The sequence below is a fragment of the Halichoerus grypus genome, chromosome 8 (assembly GCF_964656455.1).
Source record: "Halichoerus grypus chromosome 8, mHalGry1.hap1.1, whole genome shotgun sequence".
Lineage (NCBI taxonomy): Eukaryota > Metazoa > Chordata > Mammalia > Carnivora > Phocidae > Halichoerus > Halichoerus grypus.
This window is the reverse complement of record NC_135719.1, coordinates 149,945,376-149,958,728: the sequence shown is the minus strand read 5'-3', so window position 1 is coordinate 149,958,728 and position 13,353 is coordinate 149,945,376. Positions and strand designations below refer to the sequence as shown.

The 13,353-nt window shown below is 42.7% G+C and overlaps 1 protein-coding gene across 1 annotated transcript in view; it reads right to left on the bottom strand.

Moving 5' to 3' along the window:
• TDRD9 (tudor domain containing 9) overlaps positions 1-13,353 on the bottom strand; it is an 88,817-nt gene that overhangs the window by 63,046 nt on the left and 12,418 nt on the right. The window contains exon 6 of the mRNA XM_078054283.1: positions 1,400-1,503. Coding sequence (XP_077910409.1) covers positions 1,400-1,503 — 104 coding nt within the window. The remainder of the gene's footprint in view (positions 1-1,399; positions 1,504-13,353) is intronic.

Genomic DNA, 13,353 nt, shown 5'->3' with positions numbered 1-13,353 from the left:
TAAAAATGGTTGTATTTAATGTATGCAAATTACATCTCACTAAAGTTATTTAAATGAAAAAATTAGAAAAAGCAGAAATAAGGAGAGAAAGAACCACCTACATTTTACACCTAACAAAACTATTTCAAGAATGAGAGTGAAAGGGGCGCCTGAGTGGCTCAGTTGGTTAAGCGTCTGCCTTCGCTCAGGTCATGATCCTGGGGTCCCGGGATCGAGTCCTGCATTGGGCTCCCTGCTCGGCAGGGAGTCTGCTGCTCCCTCTGACCCTCTCCCCTCTTATGCTCTCTCTCTCTCACTCTCTCTCTCAAATAAATAAAACCTTTAAAAAATAAAAAAAGAATGAGAGTGAAATAAAGACATTTTTGGCAAAATAAAAACTAAGAACATTTACCAACAGACCCTTAAAAACTTTAGAAAGATGTACTTTAGGAAGAATGAACATGATCTAAGGAAAGTCTAAGATGTAAGACAGAGTAACGAGTAAATAAAATGATATATATTGGGTAAATCAAAACACACTGATAATGTAAACATAACAAACATTGGTGGGAGCTCAGAAACATGGCTACGATACTACGCAAGTGCAAGCAGGTTGGAGGGGCAAGAGACTGGGTTACAGTGGACTCACTGTCAGGCCATGCTCCGGAGGAACGTGAGAGCACGAGTAACTTCACACTTCACAGGTACTGACACTTAGCAGCTAACTTAAAAGGAGAGAGGCACAGGTGTGCGTGTCAGGCCTGTAAGACCACCAGCTACCCACACTCACACTCTGGCTGTCGTGAGGAGGGGGACTCTACGTCCTCGGTGTCCATCGCTATGACAGATAAACTCTATGTAGGAACTGCAGTACAATGAGCACAGAAAGGTTCAGAAAGCAGGACATTTTTTAAATTACAGACTCTAACCACCACTTATAACCTGAAGTTGTTCCTAAGGGAAAATAGGTTCCTGGTTTCAAAGGTCCAGCTAAACATAGAGTGAAAGACTGGATGACAAAGGAGCCTGCTGAGAGTCAGGAGCATATCTTCCTGACAAACACAAACGAAGGCAAAGAAAGGCTCTCAACTGCTTCTCCTAGCCTGGTCCCTTCCATCGTGCCTCAGACTAGGAGTGACAGGACTCAGCACGTCTGGAAACTACTCTCTCTTCAGGCTGTGATTTCTGGCTTTTAAAACTGCCAGTCTTAAAACTGTACTTGGTTTTAACTAAAGTGGAAATTTTCAGTAAAAAAAAAATTGCAATGTACTAACACTGTTTTAAAATATATACAATGACTACTGGAAAAAGTATCTACGATTATATCTTAACATTATAAAAACACTAAAAAGTGTCTAAATGAATACCACATTTTTAAAAATCATACTTCAAGCACACTGCCAGGCAGAGTGTTTCTTACCCTCTCTCCTTCATGTCCAAGTTATCGAACATCTGGATCAGGGAGACAGCAACTTCATATATGTCCTTAGGAATCACCGGCTCCTCCAGGACACGAGCGGGAAGCTAGACACAGTAAGAGAAAGAGCTGGTATATCCGAACACGATGACAAGGGGGTTCTGGGGCTGCAAGGGCGACTCTCTTTAGTGTATCCCGGTAACAAATACCCCTGACAGAAAGACTATCATCTTCAGCCAAGATGTGAACACTTGCCGAGTGTCAAGCTCTACTCAAGGCTCCCAACATCCATGGGATGTCCTAGAACACATCCCTGACCCCGTTACTGGAGCAAGGATGGACTCAGGAGCCAAACATACAGAAGGGAAATGTCCATCTGGAAATCTAGTTTGCAGGCAGAATTAAGTTGCTCCAAATGTGTATGGAACCCAGAGGAGTCTCTGATCCCAGCACCAGCAGTCTGCCCCTCTGTCAAGCATCTACCTCAACAAGCCCTGTTACGTCAACACCATCATAATCACAAGGACCAGGAACAGCTAATATCCCATGTACATCTGCCAACTTACAGTATGAATATAACCGTATCATCTATCTGCCAAGGTTTAGGAGGTCACTAGACTACTTTTATTTTTTTATTTAACTTCAATTAATTAACATATACTGTATTACTAGTTTCAGAGGTAGAATTTAATGATTCATCAGTCTTATATAACACCCAGTGCTCATTACATCGCATGCCCTCCTTAATGCCCATCACCCAGTTACCCCATCATCCCCCCACCCACCTCCCCTCCAGCAACCCTCAGTTTGTTTCCTGTGATTGAGAGTCTCTTATGGTGGGGCGCCTGGGTGGCTGTCCTTAAGCGTCTGCCTTCAGCTCAGGTCATGATCCCAGGGTCCTGGGAATGAGCCCCACATCGGGCTCCCTGCTCAGCGGGAAGCCGGCTTCTCCCTTTCCCACTCCCCCTGCTTATGTTCCCTCTCTCGCTGCGTCTCTCTCTGTCAAAATAAAATAAAATAAAATCTTTAAAAAATAAAGAGTCTCTTATGGGGGCGCCCGGGTGGCTCAGTCGGTTGAGCGTCTGCCTTCGGCTCGGGTCATGATCCCAGGGTCCTGGGATCGAGCCCCATGTCGGGCTCCCTGCTCAATAGGGAGCCTGCTTCTCCCTCTCCCTCTGCTGCTCCCCCTGCTTGTGCTCTGTCAAATAAATAAAATCTTTAAAAAGAAAGAGAGTCTCTTACGGTTTGTCTCCCTCTCTGATTTCACCTTATTTTATTTCTCCCTCCCTTCCCCTATGATCCTCTTCTTCCCCTATGATCCTGTTTTGTTTCTTGAATTCCACATATCAGTGAAATCATGATAACTCTCTGTCTCTGACTTACTTCACTCAGCACAATACCCTCCAGTTCCACCCACGTTGATGTAAATGGTAAGTATTCATCCTTTCTGATGGCTGAGTAGTATTCCATTGTATCTATACACCAAATCTTTATCCATTCAGCTGTTGATGAACATCTCAGCTCTTTCCATATTGTGTATTAAAACAAACCCCAACTGAGCACAACTAATTTAAAACCACCCTCCAGGCAGGTCTGCAGAATGCTGGGGGTCAACCACAGCAGCAAACCCCGGATGGAGCGGCCATCACGGGTCTGAGCTGACAGCTTCGTGGGGCTAAAGCCCCCACTACGTAAGACTCTCTCCACATCTTTAAAAAAAGGGGGGGAGGGGGGCGCCTGGGTGGCTCAGTCGTTAAGCGTCTGCCTTCAGCTCAGGTCATGATCTCAGAGTCCTGGGATCAAGCCCCACATCGGGCTCCCTGCTCAGCGGGAGGCCTGCTTCTCCCTCTCCCGCTCCCCCTGCTTGTGTTCCCTCTCTCGCTGTGTCTCTCTCAAATAAATAAAATCTTAAAAAAAATTTAAAAAAGACGCTCTCTACAATATCCAGCACAACAGATACGACATAATTTGCACAAAATCTACTTCATAGCCATATTGGGTTTTCTTGCACCAAGAGTAAGAAGGCTTTTTTTTTGTTTATTTAATCATTTTACTTATGAAGTACTATGTTCAAGGCATTGTATTTGACTTTGTGAAGGACACATCAGAAGTCTACAGGTGGTAAGAACTTAGCCACAAATGCAAATTTTTTCCCCAATTTTTTTTTTTTATTTATTTTTTTTTTTTAAAGATTTTATTTATTTATTTGAGAGAGAGAGAATGAGAGAGAGCAAGTACATGAGAGGGGGGAGGGTCAGAGGGAGAAGCAGACTCCCTGCTGAGCAGGGAGCCCGATGCGGGACTCGATCCAGGGACTCCAGGATCATGACCTGAGCCGAAGGCAGTCGCCCAACCAACTGAGCCACCCAGGCGCCCCCCCAATTTTTAGAGTAAATTGAGTCAAATAGTAATAAACCATTTTTCATTATTATTACAATCCTATTAACGTATGAAAAACTGACTTTTACTAATCAGCAGTAATTGTGAAGAAACATGCCTAATAAATCCATTCCTGTTGTTCAACCTTTACCTGAAATCATATTCTACTTTATCCAAATAATAACCGTAACACAATTGTACAAAATAGAAATAGAAAAAAAGTATAATTTTCACAAACTCCAATGTGGCATTCAGATCCATCTAGAACTGTTTTCCTACACACAAACCACAGAAAAGACATGCCATCAATTCGAAAGTATTCACAGAGTTCTAGAAGCCAAGGCCAAAGAATATTGTTTAAACACCGTGCTAAGATACGGAGCATAGCCACGCTCTCTACAAGCAGGCTTCACGCAGGTAACAAAGGGAATATAAGTAAATCGGTCATGGACCTACCAACCCACTGTTGAACTTGTCCCCTCCACGTGCAAGAGTCAGAGGCAATCAAGAGACAAGGCCTCTGCTTTCCTGGATGGCACAGTGTGGTCAGAGCACACCGGCAGATTCTGTCAGATGGAAAGCTCGGACAGAAACAACACAGAGGGACAGGGACAGAAATGTGGAGGGAAGCACTTTTATTCACACTGGGGGAGGTGGGGACACCTGTCCCACTGGTGGAGGACCCTGTCAACAGGGCGGGGCAGAAGCTCCAGTGTTTCTGCCCCACGCGGAGGCCAGGGCCCCACGCGTCTGCCACCACACCACAAGCCGGCCTTGCCCAGGCCAGTCAGCCAGGCCCAGGAGGAGCGCGAGAGGTGTGTGAGAATGGGCACTGCAAATGGTCGAAAACCAATGGACAAGGCAGCCGGGCACCCAGAGGGAGCAAGAAGGGAACGTCCACCTGCCTCACACCATCCTCACCATCGCTTTACATGATCACTGCACACCTGGAAATGGGAGGTCCCAAAAGCCCCGCTGCAGGGCGGAGGGGTGGAGGGGCACGGGGAGCTGCAGGCTGGGCCACGCTCGACGTCGGGACTTAGGCTGCAGGTCATGGAGGCTCCCTCCACAGACTCATCAGAGTGCACAGTTACCTTTTATGTACTTTTCTAAGGGTGGGGTGGGTCTGTTTAAAAAAAAAAAAAAAAACAGGATGGGGCGCCTGGGTGGCTCAGGCGTTGAGCGTCTGCCTTCGGCTCAGGTCATGATCCCAGGTTCCTGGGATCGAGCCCCGCATCGGGCTCCCTGCTCGGCGGGAAGCCTGCTTCTCCCTCTCCCACTCCCCCTGCCTGTGTTCCCTCTCTCGCTGTGTCTCTGTCAAATAAATAAATAAAATCTTTAAGACAAAAAAACAAACAGGGGCGCCTGGGTGGCTCAGATGATTGTCTGTCTTCAGCTCAGGTCATGATCCCAGGGTCCTGGGATCGAGCCCCGCATCGGGCTCCCTGCTCAGCGGGAAGCCTGCTTCTCCCTCTCCCACTCCCCCTGCCTGTGTTCCCTCTCTCGCTGTGTCTCTGTCAAATAAATAAATAAAATCTTTAAGACAAAAAAACAAACAGGGGCGCCTGGGTGGCTCAGATGATTGTCTGTCTTCAGCTCAGGTCATGATCCCAGGGTCCTGGGATCGAGCCCCGCATCGGGCTCCCTGCTCAGCGGGAAGCCTGCTTCTCCCTCTCCCACTCCCCCTGCCTGTGTTCCCTCTCTCGCTGTGTCTCTGTCAAATAAATAAATAAAATCTTTAAGACAAAAAAACAAACAGGGGCGCCTGGGTGGCTCAGATGATTGTCTGTCTTCAGCTCAGGTCATGATCCCAGGGTCCTGGGATCGAGCCCCGCATCGGGCTCCCTGCTCAGCGGGAAGCCTGCTTCTCCCTCTCCCACTCCCCCTGCCTGTGTTCCCTCTCTTGCTGTGTCTCTCTGTCAAATAAATAAAATCTTTAAAAAAAAATTAAATTAAATTAAAAAAAACAGTTGAAAATAATGAAAAGGACTCTTCAAAGGTTGTTGAAAAGAAAAGTCAGAGTTGACAACAGAAGGGCCAGCAGGGCAACACTGGCCCCAAGGGTAAGATGACTTCCAAGAAAATCAAAGTGGCCAACAGCGTTGAATATTACAGAGAGGTCAAGGTAAGTTCAGGGCTGTGGGCTCTTGACTTAAAGGAGGTCCCTAGTGATTCTGGCAAATGCCATCTCAGAGCAGGGGCACTGGGGGCCAGGCCACAATGAACGTGAGACAGAGAAAACACTGGGTGCTTTGACAAAGTTTGGTAAAAGCTGTGAGAAACATGGGACTTAACGAGGGAGATTTTTAAAATGAAAGAGATTCGGTTCTGTTTAAATGAGGACAAGATGATTACAGCTTTGTAACAGAGCTTGAAGTCGGATTGTGATGCCACCCTTTGGTTTCCTTTTTCAACATTACTTTGGCTATTCGGGATCTTTTCTGGTTCCATACAAATTTTAAGATTGTTTGCTCTAGCTCAGAAAAAAGTTGATGGTATTTTGATAGGGGTTGCACTGAATGTATAGATTGCTTTGGGTAGCATAGACATTTTCACAATATTTCTTCCTCCAATCCATGAGCATAGAACGTTTTTCCATTTATTTGTGTCTTCCTCAATTTCTTTCATGAGTGTTCTATAGTTTTCTGAGTACAGATCCTTTGCCTCTTTGGTTAGGTTTATTCCCAGCTATCTCATGGTTTTTGGTGCAATTGTAAATGGGATCAACTCCTTAATTTCTCTTTCTTCTGCCTCATTATCAGTGTATATAAATGCATCTGATTTCTGCGCGTTGATTTTATACCCTGCCACTTTGCTGAATTCCTGTATGAGTTCTAGCAATTTTGGGGTGGAGTATTTTGGGTCTTTCATATAGAGTATCGTGTCATCTGCAAAGAGTGAGAGTTTGACTTCTTTGCCTATTTAGATGGCTTTTATTTCTTTTTGTTGTCTGATTGCTAAGGCTAGGACTTCTAGTACTATGTTGAACAAACAGTGGTAAGAGTGGGCATCCATCCCTGGTGTGTTCCTGACCTTAGGGGGAAAGCTCTCAGTTTTTCCCCACTGAGAATGATACTCACTGTGGGCTTTTCAAATATGACTTTTATGATATTGAGGTATGTTTCTTCTATTCCTACACTGTGAAGAATTTTAATCAAGAAAAGATGCTGTACTTTGTCAAATGCTTTTTCTTCATCTACTGAGAGGATCCTATGGTTCTTGTCCTTTTATTTACATAGTGTATCACACTGATTTGCAGATGTTGAACCACCCTTGCATCCCAGGAATAAATCCCACTTGGTTGTGGTGAATAATCCTTTTAATGTACTGTTGGATCCCGCTGGCTAGTATCTTGGTGAGAATTTTTGCATCTATATTCATCAGGGATATTGCTCTGTAATTCCTTTTGGTGGGGTCTTTGTCTGGTTTTGGGATCAAGGTAATGCTGGCCTCATAGAAAGAGTTTGGAAGTTTTCCTTTCATTTCTACTTTTTGAAACAGCTTCAGAAGAATAGGTATTAATTCTTCTTTAAATGTTTGGTAGAATTTCCCTGATGGCTAATGATGATGAACATTTTTTCGTGTCTGTTAGCCATTTGTACGTCTTCTTTGGAGATGTGTCTGTTCATGTCTTCTGCCCATTTTTTGACTTGATTGTTTTTTTTGGGTGTTGAGTTTGAGAAGTTCTTTATAGATCTTGGGTATCAGCCCTTTGTCTGTAGTGTCATTTGCAAATATCTTCTCCCATTCTGTGGGTTGCCTCTTTGTTTTATTGACTGTTTCCTTTGCTGTGCAGAAGCTTTTTATCTTGATGAAGTTCCAAAAGTTCCGTTTTCTCTTTTTTTTTCCCTTTCCTTTGGAGACGTGTCTTGAAAGAAGCTACTGTGGCCAATGTCAAAGAGGTTACTGCCTATGTTCTCCTCTAGGATTTTGATGGATTCCTGTCTTTCAGCCATTTTGAGTTTATCTTTGTGCATGGAGTAAGAGAATGGTTGAGTTTCATTCTTCTGTATACAGCTGTCCAATTTGCCCAGCACCATTTATTGAAGAAACTTTTTTCCATTGTATATTTTTTCCTGCTTTGTCAAAGATTCTCATCTAGAGATGAGGGTCCATATCTGGGATCTCTATTCTGTTCCATTGGTCTATGTGTCTGTTCTTGTGCCAAAACCACTCTGAGATACCACCTTACACCAGTTAGAATGACAAAAATTGACAAGGCAAGAAAATAACAAATGTTGGAGAGGTGGTGGAGAAAGGGGAACCCTCTTACACTGTTGGTGGGAATGCAAGTTGGTACAGCCACATTGGAAAACAAGTGTGGCAGTTCCTCAAAAATTAAAAATAGAGCTACCCTATGACCCAGCAATTGCACTACTGGGTATTTACCCCAAAGACACAGATGTAGTGAAAAGAAGGGCCATATGCACCTCAGTGCTCATGGCAGCAATGTCCACAACAGCCAAACTGTGGAAAGAGCTGAGATGCCCTTCAACAGACGAATGGATAAAGATGTGGTCCATATATACAATGGAATATTACTTAGCCATCAGAAAGGATGAATACCCAACTTTTACATCAACATGGATGGGACTGGAGGAGATCATGCTAAGTGAAATAAGTCAAGCAGAGAAAGTCAATTATCATACGGTTTCACTTATTTGTGGAACATAAAGAATAGCATGGAGGACATTAGGAGAAGGAAGGGAAAAATGAAGGGGGGGGAATCGGAGGGGGAGACAAACCAGGAGAGACTATGGACTCTGAGAAACAAACTGAGGGTTTTAGAGGGGAGAGGGGTGGGGGGATGGGTTAGCCCGGTGATGGGTATTAAGGAGGGCATGTACTGCATGGAGCACTGGGTGTTATATGAAAACAATGAATCGTGGATCACTACATCAAAAACAAATGATGTACTGTATGGTGACTAACATAATAATAAATGAATGAATGAATGAATGACTGTTTGGTAGAATTCCCCTGGGAAGCCATCTGGTCCTGGGCTCTTGTTTGTTGGGAGATTTTTATTACTGCTTCAATTTCCTTGCTGGTTATGGGTCTGTTCAAATTTTCTATTTCTTCCTGGTTCAGTTTTGATAGTTTATACATCTCTAGGAATGCATCCATTTCTTCCAGATTGCCTAATTTGTTGGGATATAGTTGCTCATAATATGTTCTTATAATTTTCTTTCTTTTCATTCATGATTTTATTTATTTGGGTCCTTTCTCTTTTCTTTTTGATAAGCCTGGCCAGGAGTTTATCAATCTTACTAATTCTTTCAAAGAACGAGCTCCTAGTTTCGTTGATCTGTTCTACTGCTCTTTTGGTTTCTATTTCATTGATTTAATCATTATTAATTCTCTTCTCCTGCTGCGTTTAGGCTTTATTTGCTGTTGTTTCTCTAGCTCCTTTACGTATAAAGTTAGGGTGTGTATTTGAGACTTTTCTTGTTTCTTGAGAAAGGCTTGTATTACTTTATAATTCCCTCTTAGGACTGCCTTTGCTGCATCCCAAAGGTTTGGAACCACTGTGTTTTCATTTTCATTTGTTTCCATGAGTTTTTTTAATCCTTCTTTAATTTCTTGGTTGATCCATTCATTCTTTAGTAGGACACTCTTTAGCCTCCATGTATGAGTTCTTTCCAAAAATCCTCTTGTGATTGAGTTCCAGTTTCAAAGCATTGTGGTCTGAAAACATGCAGGGAATAATCCCAGTCATTTGGTACCAGTTGAGACCTGATTTCTGACCCAGTATGTGATCTATTCTGGAGAATATTCCATTTGCAATCGAGAAGAATGTGTATTATGTTGCTTTAAAATGAAATGCTCTGAATATATCTGTGAAGTCCATCTGGTCCAGTGTGTCATTCAAAGCCCTTGTTTCCTTGTTGATCTTCTGCTTAGATGATGTGTCCATTGCAGTGAGTGGGGTGTTGAAGTCCCCTACTATTGTATTATTATCAATGTGTTTCTTTAATTTTGTTATTAATTGGCTTATATAATTGGCTGCTCCCATGTTAGGGGCATAGATATTTACAACTGTAGATCTTCTTGCTGGATAGACCCTTTAAGTAGGATACAGTGTCCTTCCTTCCTCATCTCTTATTATATAGTCTTTGGTTTAAAATCTAATTTATCTGATATGAGGATTGCCACCCCAGATTCCTTCTGATGTCCATTTGCGTAGTAAGTGGTTTTCCACCTCACTTTAAATCTGGGGGTGTCTTTGGGTCTAAAATGAGTCTCTTGCAGACAGCATATGGATGGGTCTTGTTTTTTTATCCAATCTGATAGCCTGTGTCCTTTGATTGGGGCATTTAGCCCATTTACATTCAGGGTAACTACTGAAAGATGTGAATTTAGTGCCATTGTATTTTACCTGTACAGTCACTGTTTCCATACATTGTCTCTGCTCCTTCCTGGTCTATGTTACTTTTGGGCTCTCTCTTTGCTTAAAGGATCCCTTTTAAAATTTCCTGTAGGGCTGGTTTAGTGCAAATTCTTTTAGTTTCTGTTTGTCCTGGAAGCTTTTTATCTCTGTTTTGAATGACATCCTAGCTGGTCAAGTATTCTTGGCTGCATGTTTTTCTCATTTAGTGCTCTGAATATATCATGCCAGTCCTTTCTGGCCTGCCAGGTCTCTGTGGATAGGTCTCCTGCTAGTCTAATGCTTCTACCCTTGTAGGTTATGGGCCTCTTATCCCAAGCCGCTTTCAGGGTTTTCTCTTTGTCTCTGAGATTTACAAGTTTCATTATTATATGTCAGGATGTTGACCTTTTTTTATTGATTTTGAGGGGTTCTCTCTGCCTCCTGGACTTGAATGCCTGTCTCGTTCCCCAGATTAGGGAAGTTCTCTGCTATAATTTGCTTCAATGTACCTTCTGCCCCTCTTTCTCTCTTTCCTCCTCTTCTGGGATCCCAATTATTCTAATATTGTTTTGCTTTATGGTATCACTTATCTCTCGAATTCTCCCCTTGTGATCCAGTAGTTGTTTCTCTCTCTTTTTCTCAGCTTCTTTATTCTCTATCATTTTGTCTTCTATCTCACTAATTCTCACTTCTGCCTCATTTATCCTAGCAGTTAGAGCCTCCATTTTTTATTGCCTCTCATTAATAGACTTTCTGATTTCGACTTGATTAGATTTTAGTTCTTTTATTTCTCCAGAAAGGGATTCTCTAGTGTCTTCTATGCTTTTTTCAAGCCCAGCTAGTATCTTTATAATCGTTATTCTGAAATCTTACTTATATCTATACTGATTAGGTCCCTGGCAGTCAGTACTGCCTCTTGTTCTCTTTTTTGGGGTGAGTTTTTCCATCTTGTCATTCATGCAGAAAGTGGAAGCTTTTCTAGCAGTAATCATCAAGACAGTATGGTACTGGCACAAAAACAGACACATAGATCAATGGAACAGAATAGAAAGCCCAGAAATGGACCCTCAACTCTATGGTCAACTAATCTTCGACAAAGCAGGAAAGAATACCCAATGGAAAAAAGACAGTCTCTTCAACAAATGGTGTTGGGAAAATTGGACAGCCACATGCAGAAGAATGAAACTGCACCATTTCCTTACACCACACACAAAAACAGACTCAAAATGGTTGAAAGACCTCGATGTGAGACAGGAGTCCATCAAAATCCTAAAGGAGAACACAGGCAGCAACCACTCTGACCTTGGCTGCAGCAACTTCTTGCTAGACACGTCTTTAAAAGCAAGGGAAACAAAGGCAAAAATGAACTATTGGGACTTCATTAAGATGAAAAGGTTTTGCACAGCAAAGGAAACAGCTGACAAAACCAAAAGACAACCGACAGAATGGGAGAAGATATTTGCAAATGTCTTATCAGATAAAGGGCTAGGATCCAAAATCTATAAAGAACTTACCAAACTCAATATCTAAAGAACAAATGATCCAATCAAGAAATGGGCAGAAGACACGAACAGAATCTCTCCAAAGAAGACATATAAATGGCCAACAGACACATGGAAAAAATGCTCCACATCACTTGCCATCAGGGAAATCCAAATCAAAACCTCAATGAGATACCACCTCACACCAGTCAGAATGGCTAAAATTAACAAGCCAGGAAACGACAGATGTTGCCAGGGATGCAGAGAAAGGGGAACCCTCCTACACTGTTGGTGGGAATGCAAGCTGGTGTAGCCACTCTGGAAAACAGTATGGAGGTTCCTCAAAAAAGCTGAAAATAGAGCGACCCTACAACCCAGCAACTGCACTACTGGGTATTTACCCCAGAGATACAAATGTAGTGACCCAAAGAGGCACCTGCACCCCGATGTTTATAGCAGCAATGTCCACAATAGCCAAACTATGGAAAGAGCCCAGATGTCTATCGACAGACAAATGGATAAGGAAGATGTGGTGTATATATATACACAATGGAATACTACTCAGCCATCAAAAAATGAAATCTTGCGAAGTGCAACAACATGGATGGAACTAGAGGATATTAAGCTAAGTGAAATAAGTCAATCAGAGGGGCACCTGGGTGGCTCAGTCATTAAGCATCTACCTTCAGCTCAGGTCATGATCCCAGGGTCCTAGGATCGAGCCCCACACTGGGCTCCCTGCTCAGCAGGAAGCCTGCTTCTCCTTCTACCATTCTCCCTGCTTGCATTCCTACTCTCGCTGTCTCTCTCTCTGTCAAATAAATAAAATCTTTAAAAAAAAAATAAGAAATAAGTCAATCAGAGAAAGACAATCATCATATGATTTCACTCATATGTGGAATTTAAGAAACAAAACAGAGGAGCATAGAAGATGAGAGGGAAAAAAACCAAGATGAAATCAGAGATGGAGGCAAACCATAAGAGACTCTTAATCACAGGAAACAAACTGAGGGTTGCTGGAGGGGAGGGGGGTGAAGGGATGGGGTAACTGGGTGATGGACATTAAGGAGGGCACATGATATAATGAGTACTAGATATTATACAAGACTGATGAATTGCTGACCTCTACCTCTGAAACTAATAATACACTATATATTAATGAACTGAATTTTAAAAATGTTTTTAAAAAGAAAAAATAAATGGGGACAAGAAAGGGACAGGAGAAAAGGAGCTAGTTAAGGTAAAGCGAGGAGGGGTAAACAGTGAATCAGAAAAAGTCCTTAAGAAGGTGGGAAGGGAGAAAGGCTGGTGTTCCACAGAAGGAAGGGTGCTTCTCCTACTGACATTAGGTAGTACACCCAGGTAATATGATGGCAGTAGTAACAATAATAAAATGAGAATTTTAACCAAAGTCCCCTGACTCCAAAAACCATTCAGCAGAATCTATACAAAACACAAATTTAGTAAGGCTTAAAGTTAGTATCTAGTTAGGTCTTAATTATTCATTCTTTGAAATATTTACCAAGCACCTATTAAGTACCACAGTATTTGGTATAGAATGCTAAAACCAGGTATTCTCCAGCCTGTGGAACATAAGCCATTGGCTGGTGAACGGCCCTGGCTGCCCAGATCATGCAGGCTCAGAGGGCAAATGCTCAGTCCTGACCCAACTCCTCAGCATATCCTTAAGTAATCTTCTAAACGATTCCAACACTTAATGGCCAGTT